Here is a 13,412-nt window from a genome sequence, read left to right as displayed (position 1 = left end):
TAAGTTGCATCTGTATAACTCTGATACATCTGCATTTTAAATTTTTTAAAGTTATATCCTTTTCTAATTTATCTTGAGACTTCCTCTTTGACTTAGGGATTTAGAAGTGTATCGTGGGGCCAGCACTGTGGCCTAGCATGTAAGGCTGCCACCTGCAATGCCAGCATCCTATATGGGCACCGCTTTGAGTCCCGATTGCTCCTTTTCGTATCCAGCTTTCTGGCCTGGGAAAACAGTAAAGATGGGCTATGTCCTTGGGCCCCTGCACCGCATGGGAGACCTGGCTCCCGGCTTCAGATTGGCTCAGCTCTGGCTGTTGCTGCCAATAGGGGAGTGAACCAGCAGATGGAAGACCTCTCTCTCTCTCTCTCTCTCTGCCTCTCCTTCTCTCTCTATGTAGCTCTGCCTTTCAAATAAAATAAATAAATCTTTAAAAAAAAGGAAGTGTGTTGTTTTACTCCAAGATTGGAAGTTTTCCAGCTATCTTTGTAGTATTAATTTATAAATTAAATAAATTTACATCTAATAACATTCTTTATAGCATTTAGTTTCTTTAAAAAAAAATTGAAAGTCTGTTTTATGATGAAGAAATGGGCTACATTGGTGAATTTCCTTACGGACTTAAAAAATGGGTCTTCTGTTATTTTTGGGTGCAGTATTCTAAAAACATCAGTTATACCCATTTGATTGAAAGTTTGATGCAATTCTTCAATATCCTTAACTGATTGTCTTCTAGTCCTATCTGTTACTAACTGATGCGTCAACAATTACAAATAAAATTGTAAATATTTCTATTTCTCTTTCGATTTTCGTCAACTTTGCATAGTGAAGTTATGTTGCTATGTAATATGCATGTAGAATCATTTTATTGTTTTTTTTTTAATTGCACCTTTGGGCAACATGCCATGACCCTTCTAACTCCTTCTAATTTTCTCTGCTCCAAATTGTACTTTCTCTAGTATTAATACAGTCGTTCAGATTTTTTGGATTAATGTTGCACAGGATGTATTTATTTACCCCTTTTACTACTTTATCTATTTCGATGTATTTGAAGTAAGTTTGTCATAGACAGCATCAGGAGGGGTCATTTAAAATAAAATCCTTTCTGAAAATTTCTCTCCTTCACTTGCTGTGTTTAGGCCAGCTGCATTCAACATACTCATTGATAGTTTTGGATTTAGCCCAATTTCATCATCTGTTTTTTGACATTGAACTCTTTTATTTCAGTTTCTCCTTTCTTGCTGTCAGGTGACTTGCATGGTTTTTCATTCCATTTTAATTTATCAGTTGTGATGTATACATTATCTGTTTCTATAGATTGTTAGTGACTGCCCTCAGAAGTATAACACACACTTTCTTTTTCATAGGCTCGTAACAGTTTTGCCGTATCAGGGAGAAATTTTACCATCAGGTAGGTCCTTTCTTTTCTCTTCTATGTCATAGTTTTCTTACATATTCCACATATCCCAACAATCCACATTAAAAATTCATCAGGTGAATGTTATAATTTTTGGTTCAATCATTGAATCAATTTTGTTTTAAAAGATTTATTTATTTTACTTGAAAGTCACAGTTACACAGAGGGAGAGAAGGAGAGATCAGAGAGAGAGAGAGAGAGAGAGAGAGGTCTTCCATCCTTCCATCCCCTGGTTCACTCCCCGAGGACTGCAATGGCCAGAGCTGCCCCAATCTGAAGCCAAGAGCCAGGAGCTTCTTCCAGGTCCCCCATATGGGTGCCGGGGCCCAAGGACTTGAGCCATCTCCTACAGCTTTCCCAGGTCATAGTAGAAAGCTGGTCGGAAGTGGAACAACCGGGTCTCAAACCAGTGCCCATATGGGATGCCGGCACTGTAGGAGGCAGCTTTATCTGCTATGCCACAGCACCGGCCCTCATTGAATCCATTTTAAAAACCTATTGGGGCCGGCACTGTGGTGCAGTGGGTTAAGTCTCAGAGAACGTGGCGGTGAGACGGTGTCACTAGTCAGGGTTAGGGCCTGGAACTCTTCCTCTCCTGCAGTGGAAGGCTGTGTCTTTAACTGTCAGTGTGATGACATCCGCCTTCCCAGAATGCACCTGTCACATCCAGGTCCAGGATGCGTGCTCGCACCCCAACACATTCGTGGAGCTACTCGGAGGGCGCACCAGCCGGAAGGAGCTGCACCTCCAGCGCGGATGAAGGCTGCCGTTTTCTCTCTTTCTCCGCGGAGCGCTGCACACCGGGAGCCAGGGACCGCTTGTGCGTGCTTTTCCCTGTGCAGAGCCGTCCACCTTGGTGCTTTCCTGCTCTCTATCTCCGACGTGTGCATGGACCAACCAAACCGTAGGTACCATTTTCGTTTTTTTCTCTTTTTCTTGTCCACGGGCAGTTCTTTGGCCCGCTCTTGTTGAGCATTTCTCTGTGCGGGGCAGCCCATCCTGGGCCTGAATGTGTGTGTGTGTTTCCTGGGTGCTACATAACCTCCTTCCTATTTGCACGTGGGGCCGGTCTGCATTTTGTGTTTCTGTCTTGGAAGGAGACAAGAGCCTGCACCAAATTTAATATAATCTGGGTTCTGGTTCGAGTCTCGGCTGCTCCACTTCCTATCCAGCTCCTGCTAGTGCCCCTGGGAAAGCAGCGGAGGATGGCCCCAGTACCTGGGCCACTACACCCACATAGGAGACAGGGGTAGAGACAGGCTCCTGGCTTCGCCCTTGCCCCTGGCCTGGACATTCTGGCCATCTGGGGAGTGAACCAGCAGGTGGAAGACCTTTCTCTCAGTCTCTCCCTCTCTAACCATGACTTTCAAATAAGTAAATAAATAAATCTTCAAAATCATTAATATGTTCATGGCCCACATAGTAGAACTCTGGGAAGTAAGCTCATGAAGAGTGAGGAGACTTTTCCCATCCCGCTCCTCTCCAGAGCCCCTGATGGAGGTTGGGATTCTCTGCCCCTGCTGCTTTGTCTAAAATTTTGGTCCGGAGTGATTTACCCTGTGAGCTCTTTTCTCCGACCAGGCTAGGAAAAGTTTTTGTTTTTGTTTTGAGTTTGTGCAGTGTTTTTTCACTTGTTATGCATATGAACTGATGATCTACAAGCTCCTTAGTGTGCTGGACTAGATGCCAGCGAGGTTATTTTATGTTCATGCCTGGTAACATCTTATTGAAAGTTGGACATTGTATTAAAAACTTATGAAGGCTCAGAATGATAATCTCATTGCCCAGAGATAATTCACTCTATCATAGACCAGGCAAATAGCATGAGGGTCATAACTCAATCTTTTGGGGTGGCCCTGGCTCGAGTCTGCATTTCCTTCCTTAGAAGAGTCTGGCTTCGTCTCCACCCCTAGGCTGTGGACCTCCAGGGATCCCAAGTGAAAATCAGCGACGTTTACCAATGCCTCCTGATGGCTGATTCTCAGAACCGTAAGTTGGCCTCTTACTAAAATGACCAAAACCTGCACTCCTCTTTCCCATTCTTTCTTCCCCTCTACTTCTTAGTCTGTTAACCTAATGTTGTAGTAGGAAAACTGGCATCTGGTCTGCTTGTCTTTTACTGTGACCTGCTGTTCTCCGGGATTTTGGTCCCTCAAGGTCTAGATGCTGGAAACTGGCAGTTAGCCTAGTGGCTCAAATGCCCACATCCCATGTCACGGTATCTAGTTTTGATTGCTGGCTCTGGCTCCTGGCTTCAGCTTCCTTTCAAGGCAGACCCAGGGAGGCAGTGATAATGGCTCAAATAATTGTTTTTTTTTTTTTCTACTCACAAGGGAGACTTGGATGGAGATACTGGTTCCCAGCTTCATCCTTGGCTGCTGTGGACATTTGGTGAATAAACCAATGGGTGGGAGTTCTCCCAGCTCCCTGAAATAAGTAAACATCACCATTGAAAAGATCTGGATGTTTTCATTGGCCCAAACTCCACCTTTTGTTCCCCTGGTTCTGATATGTGGAAAGCTCTGCCTGGGTAATGATCTTCCCTTGGCTTCTGGTCCATTCTCTGGCTGGGTTCTCAGCTCCTTGCTTCAGACCAAAGTGGCTACTGCCAGTGGGAAGCACCTCACACCATTCTCCATGGGACTGTGGCCCTCAACTCCTGGATCTTTCAGTAGCTCCCAAATAACCTGCAACCAGATGCTTTTGTTTCATGCAGTTTTTCTGGTTGTTGTTCTTGGAAATGTTGGTCTTAGTAGAAAGGGAAGACCTGGGACAACTTATGAGAAGTAAAGTTGCAGACAGGTGCTCCTAGCAACTGTGAGATAAACAGAAGTGGTATAAAGAGCCCAGAGGGCAGTGTTGGCCATCCAAGTAATGAGATGACCCCTGGCTATAATTGAGGTTGTGTTTCTCTGTCCATCAGAATTGTTGGCATTCTCTTGTGTCTAGAGATGACACTACTGCCTCCTTTACCCAGAGTCATCCCTGGGAGAGAAAAGGGGGCAGCTTTCTAACAGATCATGTTCGGGTGGCCTCTTGGGCATGGGCTAGTAAGGAATTCTTAGGAAAGGGCCAAGGCAGGGCTTAACCTGTGGCCCAGGGTAGCTCCAGTGTCAGTGCTGGAACCTGCTGCTAACAACTCACAAGAGCCTACGGTGTGTTTATGTGTGGTCACTTTAGTACATTGTACGGGCCACGTACACCATGGAGATCCACAGGCACTATAAACCAGGGCTTTGTTTTACGCAGATGCTGGTTGTAAAACTTGAATCAGGGAACGGCCACCCAGGAGGGATGTGTGGCAGTGGGGGTGGGGCCAGATTCAAGCCCTTTGGGTCAATAGATACTGGGGGCTGACTCAATAATGATTGGCTCTGTGTTCATGTGTGTGTGTGTGTGTGTGTGTGTGTGTGTGTGTTTTATCATTTAGTTCTCACTACACCATGAAATCAGATAGTAGAGACTAGGAGAATTTCTGTTCCCTGCTTCAGTCCACATTGCAACCTGGGTCGCTGTGATCCCCTTCATCTTCATCCTTAACCACAGCACCTGTAGCAGTACAGGGCGGGAGGACTGAGCCCAGGCTAGTTTCCGGTCGCTGAGGGCAGACAGTGCAGTGTGGCAGAGACCAAGGACCCGTGTGGCCCTGAGCATACACTCGGCCCATATAAGAAGTGCAAACAGGATTCTGAGCCCAAGCAGCATGGAGAGAACAGAGGGATCTGAGAAAAATTGTCCTTGGTTGCTTATTGTTCTTGCACCTTGTTGTCATGCCCCTGTCCTGAACAAACCCCACCACCTGTTTTCTCTGTTTCTATACCCAGACGGCACAGCACAGGTGATGAAAACTCGCACAACAGAGCAGATTGCCGCATTCTAAATTCCTGATCACCAATCTCCAAGACAGCAGGGGTCCTACCAGAACTTGTGGGCTGACTTTTCCTTTACTATCCCTAGAAAGTTTTCACACTTTTAATGTGCGGAAGCATGCCTCTTCTCCCTCACTCAGTAATTCTAAAGTCGAACTTTCCTGTTTATTTTGCAGTATCTATAAATTCACGTAATGGGGTGAGACCCAGTACAGAGAGGGTCCCTGGACCCTGTATCCAGTCTCCTGCAGAACCAGCCTCTTGCAGAGTTACAGTACAGTTCCAAAGCCAGGAGACCACAATGGGCACAACCAAGGGAGAGAATGTTTTGGACCTCACAAGACTTCACGTCATCCTCATAGAGCCACACCCATTTCCTCTGACAGGCTCCAGTCTGTCCCACAGCTCCATGACTGAGTCACATCCTGAATGTCATTTGTGTGCAGTCACACAGAGTAGGTGCCCCAGGGACTGGGTTTTATCAGTCAGCATGGGTCTCTGGAGATTCCTATAGGCCACTGTGCGTACACATAGTTCCTGTAGGTCACCGTGTGTACCCATAGTTCCTATAGGTCACTGTGTATTCATAGTTCCTGTAGGTCAGTGTGTGTATCCATAGTTCCTATAGGTCACTGTGCATACCCATAGTTCCTATAGGTCACTGTGCATACCCATAGTTCCTATAGGTCACTGTGCATACCCATAGTTCCTGTAGGTCACTGTGCATATCCATAGTTCCTATAGGTCACCGTGTGTACCCATAGTTCCTGTAGGTCCCTGTGTGTACCCATAGTTCCTATAGGTCCCTGTGTGTATCCATAGTTCCTATAGGTCCCTGTGTATCCATAGTTTCTATATGTCACTGTGCATACCCATAGTTCCTATAGGTCACTGTGTGTACCCATAGTTCCATCCTTTGTATTAACATCCGTGGGATGGATGGTCTGGTATTGCCCACTAAGGTCCATCAGGGTTGATTCCAGTTCTTGCCTATTAAAAATTAAGCTGCTGTAGACATGAAGTATTTTACATGAATGTAGGAATTAATTTTTGAGGGATAAAAACCTCTGGCACTTTAATTTAATTTATTATTAATTTAGTGTTGAGAGACTACCAAGCTGGTTGCCCGTGTAGCTGTACCATTTCATAGTCTCATTAGCAAGGTAGGGTTGATCCAGTTTCTCCACATCCTTGCTAGCATTGCATATTTTAAGTGATTTTTATTTGAGCCAATTTGATAGGTCTATACTGACATCCCAGGGTGGTTTGTACTTGCATTTCCCTCATGGGTAATGACATGGAACATCTTTTCATGGGCATATATGCCGACTGCATACTTCTTAGGTGGAATGTGTGTTTTCTAACTGGATTGCTATTTTACTGTTCAGTTGTGAGAGTCTTTTACATTTTCTAGATACTAGTCCTTTGTCATCTGTGTTGTTTGTAAATACATGTCTTAAAGTATTTACCTCATTCTTTTTTTACATTTTTTAAAATTTATTTGACGGGTAGAGTTATAGACAGTGAGTGAGACAGACAGAGAGAAAGATCCTCCTTCCGTTGGTTCACTCCCCAAATGGCCACTACGGCCGGCGCTGCACCGATCCGAAGCCAGGAGCCAGGTGCTTCCTCCTGGTCTCCCATGCGGGTGCAGGGCCCAAGCACTTAGGCCATCCTCCACTGCACTCCCAGGCCACTGCAGAGAGCTGGACTGGAAGAGGAGCAACCGGGACTGGAACCCGGCACCCATACAGGATGCCGGTGCTGCAGGCAGAGGATTAACCCAGTGAGCCATGGTGCCGGCCCCTACCTCATTCTTTACTGCTTTATAGTTTTCTGGACATTTTGTCATTTTATATTTAAGTTTGTGATTCATTTTGAGCTCCGTTTTAAACAAGCTGTGAGACTTAGGTTGAGTTTAATTGTTTTCCTCTGGGTAGCCTGTTGCTCCAGGACTATTTGTTAAAAATCTTACCTTTATCGCTTCTTGGCCTTTTCACTGAGATCAAGTGTAAAAAGTCGACCTTTCTGCTGTCGACTTGCTCTTCACTTTTGTCAAAATAAGTTGAACATCTTTGCTTTATTTCTTAGTTCCCTATTCTCTTCTCATCGTCTATCCACGTACCCATCTACATACACCACACAGTTTTCTTACTTTAGCTGTTTCTTGAAACCAGATTTATTTATTTATTTGTTTGTTTGTTTGTTTGTTTTGAAAGATTTATTTGAGAGGCAGAGTTTCAGACAGAGAGGTCCTCCATCTGCTGGTTCACTCCCCAAATGGCCTCAACGGGTGGAGCTGGGCTGATCAGAAGGCAGAAGCCAGGAGCTTCCTCTGGGTCTCCCATGTGGGTGTAGGGACCCAAACACCTGGGATATCTTCTACTGCTTTCCTAGGTCATCAGCAGGGAGCTGGGTCAGAAGTGGAGCAGCTGAGACTCGAACTGGTGCCCATACGGGATGTGGGCACTGCATCCTGAACCAGGCTGCATTAGGAAGCTGGACTGGAGGTGCAGGTGGCAGAACGCAAGCCTGCCCTCTTATATGGGGTGGCTGTGTCCCTAGTGTGCCTTAACCCACTGTGCGATAAACGTGCCCTGGATTATGAAATCCTCTGTGTGGTTGACCTCTCTGCTCTGGTCGGAAAAGGTGTAGATGCTGCCTAGTTACTGCTACATAAGGGGTAGAGGTCCACATTCCCTGCTCAGCCTCCATTGAGATCCAAAATTGGTGAATTCTTTGTTACTTGTGCTTGGACATGGAAGTTCCAGCTCCTCCCTGGGTCCTAACGGACACCACGATGTGGGGCAGGGGGAGGGGGGTTGCTCATTACCCCTGATGGGTAGTCATAAAAGTCTGGTTTCCCACCACGATGCCTCTGACGCTGCCCAGGCAGTTATGGATGGAGAGGGCTGATTTTCATCCTTCCCTTCTCTGTGAGCGCCCTAGTTGGAGACAAGCCTCACTTGAGTGCCACAAAGGTGGACGTCTAAGCTTGCCTCTTGGTTTTTGTTGGTGCAGGTGAGGGTGGACCATGGTCCTTTCTCTGTAATTTTTGCCGTAGTGAAACAGTTATTACCCAGTTTTCTGTCTTGCAAGACTGCATGTTTCCTAGTACTTTGGATACAGAGAATAGTACTCTGCTGGAGGGGCTGCTCTGTGCCCCTTGGTGTTGCCCAGTTGTGTGCTTCTTCAGCTCCGAGTCCAGGATATAAGAGAGAAATAGAAAACCTGGGGGGTTCATCTGACATGTGTTCCTCACAGCCTAAGGTCCAGCCAGTCTCCTTCCATCTCTCCACCTTCCAGAGTCTTCTATTTTCCCTATGTGATATCCAGGGCTCCAAGTTGTCATTGGGGGGCGGGAAGGCACATCTGCTCTGCCATGTAGAAGCCGAAGTCCTGGCTCAAGTCGTTTTATTCCGGATCCATTACACAGAAATAAACCACATTGAAATTATAGCTTCTGTATAATTTGCTTGTCTTCCCAGATCTGCCAGTGACTTGCATCTGCATTCTCTCTCTCTCTCTCTCTCTCTCTCTCTCTCTCTGTGTGTGTGTGTGTGTGTGTGTCTCAATTTCCTTGCAGTATGGGAGACGTCTCTCGCAGGAGCTAAAGCCACAGCTCATATTGAATAATAGATTCTATTCAGTTCTGCTTCCCTGGGAGCATTGGAACACATTAATTATATGTACTCTCTCTTATCCATAGCTTCATCCTGTTAACTAGATTTTCCCATTGGCTTTTAAAATTGTGTTCAAGCTCTTCCATTAAGTACAAGTCAAATCCTAGCCACAAATTCCTTCTAGCAATTGCGGTGTCTCCCTGCTTCGTTCATTGAACTTCTCAAAATGTTCTCATTTATTCATCCCCCATTCATTCCTCAACTACTCCAGTGTGGTTTTGGTTCCCATAATTTCACATCCAGTTAACTCTGCTGAAGAGAGATATTTCTTAGTGCCCTCTTTCTTCTATTAAATGTTAAAAATGTAGATTTTCCATCTGCTGGTTCACTTTCCTAAATATCTACAACAGCCAGGGCTGGGGCTGGGTCAGGCCAAGTCCAGGATCCAGGGACTTCCTCTGGGTCTCCCTTGCGGGGGGTAGCAGGGGCTCAAGTACATGACCCATCATGTGCCACATCCCAGGGTGTGGGTGTGTGTTAGCAGGGAGCTGGGTGGGACGTGGAATCGTCAGACTTGCAGCAGGCACTCGGATACGGCACACAGGAGCCTGAAGAAGTGCCTTGACCCGCCCATCGAACGCCCACCTGCTCTGCTTCTCAAACTCTCAGCAACATCTTTGGTATAATGGTCACTCGTGGTTCTCGAAGCACTCTTCCCTTGGCTTCCACACGACAGCATTTTCCTGGCGTTTCCTCTACTTCTCTGGACACGTCTTCTCTGTTTATTCTCTGAACTCCTTCTTTCTACGCAGCAAGCGGACGTTGGCGTTCTCAGAATTCAATCACAGGCTCTCATTTCTCAACTCACTCAGATTTTTCTTCCTGGACATTCTCTTACACAACATGACTTTTGGTTATCATCAATAGGCAGACAGCATACATCTCTCCTCTGAGTTTCAGACTTGCAATACATATCTCCTCTTAGAAGCCTGCAAGTCCCTGCAAACCAATCTGTCCAGAACTGAGATCAAAATCTCCTGAGAGCAGACCTCCACCCTCTTCTCCATCACATACCCTTCCCCTGCTCTCTGAGTCAGTGAATGGCCGCATCACCCACTGAATTACAAGAGGAGGAATCTGTGTGGGGATCTGATTCGAGGTCCTCCTCTCCATTGTCTCCCGTGGTCAACACATCAGCACACGGCTGACTTTATCTTCTAAATAACTTACCGTCCTGTTGCCTTGTCTCTCGTCCCAGCACACTGACTCAAGAGATCATCCCCCTCTCCTACCATGGACATTGGCATAGCTGCCTCAGCCTCCCCTGCACCTGCCCTTGCTCCTCGCCAAGCTGGCTGCCACTCTGCAGCCAAAATTTTTTTTTTTTTTCAGAATTCAGATCTCTCTCTCTCCCCTCTTTCCCTCTCTTTCTGCCTTGCCAATATTCTTAAAAAAGAGGCAGTTCCTTTTGTATTTGGCTCTAAATTCCCAGTCTCATTTTGTACAGTTTCACTGCAGTTTCTGCTTCAGCCACTCTGGCCTTTCAGTGACCATGATGCCCCGTGATACTCCTGCTCCAGGGCAGGGTTCTCTGTGAGACCCGAGTCTCAAACCGGTGCCCATATGGGATGCTGGCACTGCAGGTGGCAACTTTACCTGCTATGCCACAGCTCCAGCCCCCATTGAATCCATTTTATAAACCTCTTGGGGCCGGCACTGTGGTGCAATGGGTTAAGTCTCTGCCTGAGGCGCTGGCATCCCATATGGGTGCCAGTTTGAGTCCTGGCTGCTCCACTTCCGGTCCAGCTCTCTGCTGTGTCCTGGGAAAGCAGAAGATGACCCAGGTGCCTTGGCCCCTGCACCCGTGTGGGAGACCTGGAAGAAGCTCCTGGCTCCTGGCTTCAGATCAGTACAGCTCTGGCTATTGTGGCCATTTGAGGAGTTAACCAGAGGATGGAAGACCTTCCTCTCTGTCTCTTCATCTCACTGTCTGTAACTCTAACTCTCAAATAAATAAATAAATCTTGTAAAGTAAAAACCTGTTATATTTGTCAGTTGTCTATTCCTAGAATTCTAGTGGCCTGAATTCTTCATTGTGGTCACGCAGATCACCAAAACTCTGTTCATCTTTTCCTCCCACTCTTTTTTTTTCTTTTCTTTTCTCTCTGTTATCATTCTCTGCTTCATCCAACGAATTTTACATTTTGGTTGTTAATTTTTTTTCAGTTCCAAAACTCCTATTTGATTCTTCCTACACATTCTTATTTGCTAGCCTTCTGATTTGTCATTTTTTTTTTCAAGAGTGTTTACTATTGCTTGTTGGGCCATTTGCACAATAGCTGTGCCACTGTCTCTACCAAGTCATTTTAACATCTGTGTTATCTTGGCGTCTGTGCCTGTTAATAATAGTCTTTTCCCACTCAGGTTGAGAGTTTCCTGAATCTCCAGTGCTGCATAATCCAGGATTGTTTCCTGAATATTACAAATATTATATTTTGTACTCTGGGTCGTTTTTAAAGGCGGATAACCAGGCTGCATTTCTACCGCAAGCTTCAACTCATTTTCTTTGGACTGTGATTCAGATTTAGCCCACATGTGTGCCACCTTGTGGTCAGTCTGAGACTTGGGCAATGATTCGTTGGTTGATTTAGTTCTAAATCTCTTGTACACTCAGCAGAATCAGATCCCTTCATGGCCAGCTTGAAGGTGAGTCCATGAGTTGTTGAATACTTTTATGGAGTTTCTTTTCTTCCTATTTGCTCAATTCATGGTCTGTCAGATACAGTATATACATTTTTAAATTCATTTATTTTATTTATTTGTGAGAGAGGGAGGGAGAGAGAGAGGAGAGAAACAGGCAGACACAGAGAAAAAGCTCCCGTCTGCTGCTTCACTCCCCAAATGTCCACAGCAGCCAGGGCTGTACCAGCCTGAAGCTGGGGCTGGGAACCCCATCCAGGTCAGCCGCATCGGTGGCAGGGGCCCAGCTGCTTTGAGCCACCACCCGCTCCCTTCAGGATGGACATCAGCGAGGAACTGGCATTGCAGTAGAACTTGCACTCAGACCCAGGCACTCTGACTAGGGGTGTGGACATCCCAAGCAGCATCTTCACCTTTGTACCAATAGTGCACTTCCGTTTTGCATTTTTAAAACTTTTTAAAATTTTGAGCTAATTTAAAGCCCACTAAAGAGGCAAAAATCACATAGGAATTTTACATGTGTGCCTCACACAGCTTTTCCCAGCAACACCTTATATCCCTGAGCGTATTTTCGAAGTCAGGAAATTGGCAGTGGTACAATACTATTGGTTAAACTGTGGCACTTGTTTGGTTTTCATCAGTTTTTGTTGTTGCTGCTGCTGGTATGTAATACTGTGGGGTTTCTCCACAGGTGTAAATCAGTGTTGAGACCTCCACAATCAAGACACAAAACTCTCCATCACTGCAAAGGAACTCGTTCAATCAACCTCTGTATAATGACACCTTCCCCCTGACCCTAACTCTGGCAACCACTGGTCTGTTCTCCATCATTAAAATTTTGTCATTTCAAGTTTGTTCTAAAATTGGAATCGCACAGTGGATCCATTAGTTTTGAACAGAACCCAGTTTTTGGCCCCATGCGTTTTGTTGTTGTATGGCATTCAGACACCTAGCCAACATGCCTTTGCTGGAACAAAACTGTGAAATGCTGTCCCTCCCCTCCAGTTCTTTGAACAAATGCAAACATTTTTTTTTTTTATTTGACAGAGTTAGACAGTGAGAGAGACAGAGAGAAAGGTCTTCCTTCCGTTGGTTCACCCCCCAAATGGCCACCACGGCCGGCACACTGTGCCGATCCGAAGCCAGGAGCCAGGTGCTTCCTCCCGGTCTCCCATGCAGGTGCAGGGGCCCAAGCACTTGGGCCATCCTCCGCAGCCCTCCTGGATCATAGCAGAGAGCTGGACTGGAAGAGGAGCAACTGGGACTAGAACCCGGCGCCCATATGGAATGCTGGCACTGTAGGCAGAGGATTAACCAAGTGAGCCATGGTGCTGGCCAGCAAATGCATACATTTTAAAAAGAGGCATTATACATACATTTAAATAATGTATACATTATGCATGCATTTAAAAAGAGCCAGGGTGGCATGGGGTGGTATGACTCCTTCAGTTAGGAAAACTCAACTCTGAATTTCAGATCTTCTGAAATGAGATGCTGTAGTTGTGAGAGAGGCTGGGGGCTGATAACAGGAGGTCAAAGGAACTTTACATTCATTGATTATCTGTGTGTGCCAGCACTGATCTGGCCCTTGAGGACTAGCAGACTGGACTTTACAGTGTGGTGTAAGAAACACAGAAGGCTAGCATTGTGGCACCGGGGTTTAAACCACCTTCTGCAGTGCCAGTATCCCATAAGGGCACCGGTTCGAGTCCCGGCTGCTTCACCTCCTATCCAGCTCCCTGCTAGTGTGCCTGGAAAGGCAGAGGGGATGGCCCAAACGCTTGCACCCCTGCACCCATGTGG

The 13,412-nt window shown here is 46.1% G+C and overlaps 1 protein-coding gene across 11 annotated transcripts in view; it reads left to right on the top strand.

Annotated features, from left to right (window-relative positions):
• The window catches only part of LOC127485578 (uncharacterized), a 73,123-nt gene that overhangs the window by 22,213 nt on the left and 37,498 nt on the right, over window positions 1-13,412 (top strand). For 6 of the 11 annotated variants that reach the window (XR_016221099.1, XM_089313659.1, XM_089313661.1 and 3 more), the window contains 3 exons: window positions 1,368-1,411; window positions 2,088-2,321; window positions 3,331-3,406. The exons of 2 other annotated variants lie outside the window; for them this stretch is intronic. Coding sequence is in view for 5 of the 9 variants with exons in the window: in XM_089313659.1 (XP_089169785.1) it covers window positions 1,368-1,411; window positions 2,088-2,321; window positions 3,331-3,395 (343 nt within the window). In the remaining 4 variants the exon portion in view is untranslated. Of the gene's footprint in view, window positions 1-1,367; window positions 1,412-2,067; window positions 2,322-3,330; window positions 3,407-13,412 lie in introns of those variants that run through there. 3 more of the 11 variants (XM_089313667.1, XM_089313664.1, XM_089313663.1) reach the window with 2 other exon arrangements.

This window comes from Oryctolagus cuniculus, chromosome 15 (assembly GCF_051225735.1).
Source record: "Oryctolagus cuniculus isolate XC-2025 breed Fujian yellow rabbit chromosome 15, ASM5122573v1, whole genome shotgun sequence".
Classification (NCBI taxonomy): domain Eukaryota; kingdom Metazoa; phylum Chordata; class Mammalia; order Lagomorpha; family Leporidae; genus Oryctolagus; species Oryctolagus cuniculus.
The sequence above is the reverse complement of the archived record's forward strand: the minus strand, read 5'-3'. Positions and strand labels throughout refer to the sequence as shown.